Source organism: Limulus polyphemus, unplaced genomic scaffold, assembly GCF_000517525.1.
Source record: "Limulus polyphemus unplaced genomic scaffold, Limulus_polyphemus-2.1.2 Scaffold5369, whole genome shotgun sequence".
Taxonomy (NCBI): Eukaryota; Metazoa; Arthropoda; class Merostomata; order Xiphosura; family Limulidae; genus Limulus; species Limulus polyphemus.
Genome location: NW_013670979.1, coordinates 32899 through 38954, shown reverse-complemented (window position 1 = coordinate 38954; position 6056 = coordinate 32899). Strand labels below are relative to the sequence as shown.

At 34.2% G+C, this 6056-nt stretch overlaps 1 protein-coding gene across 1 annotated transcript in view; it reads right to left on the bottom strand.

Annotated features, from left to right (window-relative positions):
- Positions 1 to 5350, bottom strand: part of LOC106472481 (solute carrier family 2, facilitated glucose transporter member 1-like) — a 13251-nt gene extending 7901 nt beyond the window's left edge. Inside the window, exons 1-4 of the mRNA XM_013933136.2 lie at positions 5199 to 5350; positions 1942 to 2040; positions 1254 to 1539; positions 527 to 697 (exon numbers count right to left, since the gene is read on the bottom strand). Coding sequence (XP_013788590.2) covers positions 527 to 697; positions 1254 to 1539; positions 1942 to 2040; positions 5199 to 5219 — 577 coding nt within the window. The 5' untranslated portion in view covers positions 5220 to 5350. The remainder of the gene's footprint in view (positions 1 to 526; positions 698 to 1253; positions 1540 to 1941; positions 2041 to 5198) is intronic.
- Positions 5351 to 6056: the final 706 nt, after the last annotated feature.

Here is a 6056-nt window from a genome sequence, read left to right as displayed (position 1 = left end):
ATACGTTGGTAATTTATCTTTTTACTGTTGGTGATTTATAAATTAATATTACACATTATTACATAACTAGCTGGAATACCCGCCCCCTGGACGGAAGTTATGTAAACTCATGATTAATGAAAGGTTATCTTAGGACATGAAATGTTGCTTTCCTTATATGTAATGGTAAAAAAACGCCCATAAAAACTGCAAGACATAAAATGTGAAACCTTAAGTTTACATGTATCTCCGCATGGACATACAACAGACAGTACTATTATATTTATATAGATAATTATGGTGCCGTTAAATCAACATTAATTTTATTGTTTACAAAAAACATATATACCAGCGTGATTACGATATTTATCGTGAACTTCACCCATTTCGTTCAGGAACCTGAACAATTTCTTTTATGTGGGTTATTAGTCATAAAAATAGCCCTCTGGTGGTTAACAGATTAAACTATTCTGAGTCTAGCTCTGTCAATTGTTTAGTAATTACCTTCTTACAGAATAAGCTACCATAAAAAATTTATATAACTCACCAAACAAAAATGGCCAGAGTTTCTCTGTACCCAAAACTTGGGGAATCCCTAAAACCTGAGAGACCAGGATTGAAATGGTTATAACAAGTTGATAAATAGTTCCTACAGCACCACGGAGATGGACGGGGGATATTTCGGTCAAATACATGGGCGCTATTCCTGCATTCAGTCCTGTATCAAAATGACAGGAGCATTAGGAAGTTACCTAACATTTGCTGTCAATTTCTTTATACGTTTGACTATTTAGTAGTTTATAGTAACCGACTAATAACAACAGTTAAACGACAATGTGAATGTATTATATTAGGTTTCTTTGAACCTTAACAATTATAGAATATTTTTATTTTTAAATTATATTCTGAAACAAACAAACAAACAAAAAATTAACTGGTTTTAAGTAAAGTTAGTTTTTTCTCCCATCTTGATCATTATTAAACGTAATACGAACTCGTGATCTGTAGTGTAACATAGGTAAAATTAAAAAAAAACGACAACAACAGTAATTCAAGTTAACTTATTAAAACAAGGTTAGTTCTTATCAATAATCTTTCGTTGAGGGAGAAATAAAACTATTTTTTCTATTAGATATATGTTGAATAAAACGTGAAAATTATAGATTACTCTTGCTAAGCCTAAAAGTTCGCACACAACTTGAAACAAACTTTTTAAGGAAAATCATAAGATGTTTCTAGATAATTAATTTAAGTACAGAAAAGAAGTTTCTTACCAGAATTTATTCCAATTAAAAACCTGCCCAATATCAACATTTCATAGGATTGGGCCATTTTTGAAAATCCCATAAATCCCGCTGCTATAAAAACAAATATGTTGTTCAGCAACAGTGCACCTCTCCGTCCAAACTTCTCAGCTACATATGCAGTCGAAAGAGCACCCACCATCCCCCCGATACAGAAAATGGAGACCATGATGGAATAAATTATGGTAACTGCATGTCCTCCGGGCTCCCTCTCAAAATGGGCACGATAAGAATCCTTTATAAAGTCCATCAACAACTGTTAGAAAAAAAAACAACGAATGTTTGAATTTACATACCATGAAAACCCTCCAAATTTTGTACACAAGAATAAGTTACCTAAAATGTAAACTAATTTGCCATCTGCACTCATGAATGGTTACTATTTATCCAAGACACGACAAAAAACGGAGACGTAAGGTTGTTTAGGAATGAAGTTTGAAAAAAATATATATATATTTTTAAATATTCCAATTAATTACCAGCCTAAAGCAATATATTATGCCAATTTCTCACAAAAGTCAGCACAAACTTGTCAGAAACGTATTATTTTCTAGACTTAGCAGTAAATAAATGTGAACCGCATTGCGCATGCGCGCAAATACGCACACATAAAAGAGATTAAGATTACGAAAAGTCTTTAATTAATAAAAGTACTTACATCTTGTGGAGCATTGACAACGCCTGTATTATAGCCATGCTGGAAAGCTGAACCTAAGGCTGCAGCAGTGATAACAAACACTAAGCGACAAGTTAAACCCTGTGGGGGAGGAAGAAGACATTCGTGTGTTATAAATCTTCGGACATAAATAACACACAAGTTTAAATATTTTCCAATTAATTCAAGTCACGAGTATTCCACGTACACTACAACATATATATTTTCATAATTATACATGACTTTCCTCTATTAGCATAACAAAATTTAATGTTGAATTTCAAACAAAAGGTTCGTTTTACCCGTTCTCACCAGACACAGTGGAACAAATATATAAATTTCCATCCTGACGGTGATTAATGGTACAGCCTTGAATAACCAGTAGGAATGGAGGGTGAGAGGTTTACAAATACTATCTTATTATGATGTAACACTGTCTTTAGAGCAGGATACGAGTATAAACAAGGTTATGAGAAATTTATAGTGCAGTTTGAACCTGATGTTTTTGAAAATTTGATAACGTGTGGAAAACTTGTCACCTAACCCTTTCAGTATAACCCCCACGAATTGGGTTACAACCTGAGCTCTTGGTTGACTGCACAGAGACGTTGATGTTATTATATTGAAAATAAACACATTGTATGAAGCAATGACCTATTGGGGTAACACACTGACCTGATTGAACTCTCAATCATAGACTTTAGAACGTATTTATTTAAGATCTTTTGATTTTCAGAGAAACGTCTCACGACCACTTAACAAAATACAACCTTCACTGAAACACTCCAACTAGCATCCTCTACAGTTGCTAAGATACAATACCTGCCTCCAGGACGTTCTGGAGCGTCATGTGAAATGTACGTATCCTGACCTTTCCAAAGCACCCACATTCGTGAACAGCAAAGGTTCCCACGTAGTACATTTATACACTGTTGTGCCCAACCTGAACTTCGATTTTAGGCCTTTCACTATCAAGTATCTGATACTATGGTCATTCATTAGTATAGTTGATCTTACTGACATAAATAAGAATTGTGACTACGTCATGTAGCAATTTTCCAGTCTTACAGAAACATACAACCTCTCTTCTGTTAACTTCATCAGATTGTTTCACCTTGCATATACTTCTACACTATTAATCTACTCAAGAGGTGTACCTCTGGATATCTACTAAATATCTGTGTAGAGCATGCTCGATGGGTCATATTTATTAAAGATGTCCCAATACATTTTGAGCATCGAAGTATACACTTGATAGGAAGTGTAAAATTGTTTTTAATATTTTGAAATATTTTATTTTTCAAATATTTTGAAATATTTTTAATTTATAGATGAAAGGGTGCCGGTATATTTAAGTTAATTGTTCAATAAACCCCGTTAAATACACCTTAATTTATTTCAAGCGTTTAATTTATAAATATAATTTATTATCCAAACCAGTATGTTAAAACCGGTCTGCCCCTGTAAATGTGTTTTCTCATTAGTAGTAAGCTGCATTAGGCAAAAGCCCACATCTTTGGTTATAATTTTTTTTTTATATTAATACATTTTGTTACTCGTTTGCTAACACCGAGATATGTTTACTTTGCTTAAAGTATTATTAATCACTGTGATTCATAACCAAACGTACGAGTGCAATAACTTTAAAAAAGTATCATGATTAAAAATTACATGAAACAAATCTGTGCAATGCAATAGTAACCTCAAAGCTTATACGTAAATTGAAGTAACATCTGGAGATCTTGGGCATCCCAATTCTGCTATTTCCAGCCTCTTCCCCACCCTTCGTTTCCGGCCAATACCATACTTTTAAAACAAATCGATATACGAAGCCATTCCAAATTTAGCATAGGCCTTGCGCGCGCTTGTGACGAAACGGATTCCATCCCATCTCCTACATTCAACTAGACATCACACATACTTCAGCTACCAATTGACTACAGACTCATGGGGAGGGGGGGTATTGCAGATTGGTCCAATTTTGAAACGTCACAATGACGTCTGGGAGGAAAAAAAAAGGGAGGTAGACTTGTCATTTAATGACGTCTGGGAGGAAAAAAAGGGGAGGTAGACTTGTCATTTAATGACGTCTGGGAGGAAAAAGGGGGGAGGTAGACTTGTCATTTAGAATGAAATGAATTATTTATTATTATTTTTCTGAAAGAAAGGCAATTGTATTTTTAAATAACTTTCCAGAGGTTATTGAAAACTGCAACACTACTATAAACTTTGTCTACGACCGTTTGTAGAATACTAGAGTAATGCATTAAGATACTGATGTAGGCTTACAACATGAAAACTGAATGTATTAATTTACTGATGTAGGTTTACAACATTGGTGTTACACAGTAAAGCCAAAATAGTGTATTAAGATACTGATGTAGGCTTACAACATGAAAACTGAATGTATTAATTTACTGATGTAGGTTTACAACATTGGTGTTACACAGTAAAACCAGACTAGTGTATTAAGATACTGATGTAGGCTTACAACATGGGTGTTAGACAAGAAAGCCAAAATAGTGTATTAAGATACTGATGTAGGCTTACAACATGGGTGGTACACAGGAAAGCCAAAATAGTGTATTAAGATACTGATGTAGGCTTACACCATGGGTGATACTCAGGAAAGCCAAAATAATGTATTAAGATACTAATGTAGGCTTACAACATGGGTGGTAGACAGGAAAGCCAAAATAGTGTATTAAGATACTGATGTAGGCTTACAACATGGGTGGTACACAGGAAAGCCAAAATAGTGTATTAAGATACTGATGTAGGCTTACAACATGGGTGGAACACATGAAAACTTCTATTCTTAACCCATAATGTCTGTGGTGAAGAAGGTGGAAATATAGAGAGCTTCTAAACCCAAAGATAAAAAAAAGATAGTTACAGCTTTAAAAAAAAATAATTATTGGAAACATACTATTCCACACGATTAGCAAAAATGGTAAGAAGTATCGGTGTGTAGGTAGCGCTGCGATTACCTACTCTACCCCTTAGGTTTGTGTGGTAATATTAAGCATATTTTAATCTGTAGTATCCTAGAAAACACGATAAAAATGGGAACAACTCGTCTGCAAGATGGGACTTCAAACTTGACCTCGGGATCTGAATTTGTAACTAGAAAACTTTCGCTTTTGGGTTTTTCCAATCTTAAAAGAAAAAAAAAACAACAACAAACAAACAGGAGGCAAGCAAGCATGGCGGAATCCTCATACAAATAAAAAGAAAACCTTAACTTATTCTGTACTTACTGGTCGTCTTATGTAAGGCATGTTGTTCTTGAATCTCCTTATCAGTAGTTATATTTCTCAAACCTTTAAGCTATTTTTCTATTCAGCAACTTTGTTTTAAGTGGTAACGTGTTTCAAACTTCTTTCAATGCGGTACATTTCCTGTTTGGCGTACGCGACGCCGGTTCTTATACTCTGAAAATTGATTTCTTCTAGGTGTGCTCCCATTGGTTCTCTCTCTAGGGGTGCGTCACCCGTTGTGGAAGATTTTTGACTAAAAGTATATGCGCATGAGCATCAAGCGTATACGCTTCTATTACGTCACCATCACACCTCCTGACGCCGCCATTAAAACAAGAAAGCGTTGTTTCTGCGAAGCGTAAAATAAAACATTTGTTTTTATTGTAGTCAACTTTTAAATAAAATTATTGAATATATATACGAAAGGATAGGAAACGTACCATCTAATACCGGAGTTAAACAGGAGAAACTTTTTTTTTTTTTTTGTAAGCAAATATTTGAACTATTCCATTCGCCAATCGAAAACCCCACAACGAACGATTAATTCGATTGTATTAATTAAATAAATTTTCTAATGAAACACAGGTTACATTATGCTTTGTCTAGCCGATCCAGTCGCTTTATTTAATCTTAAAGAACTTAGAAAGAAAACACTTGTAACAACTTCGTTATTGTTACGTTTTTCAAATATATCGCAAGATGGTAAAAACATTATCTCCGAATTAGAAAAGCAATTTGAAATGTTTGTATGAAGATATATATATATATGCACAGAACACACACACACACAGTGTATGTTCCAGTGCCATATATATCTTCATAGGAAACATTTACACACACACACACACCATATATATA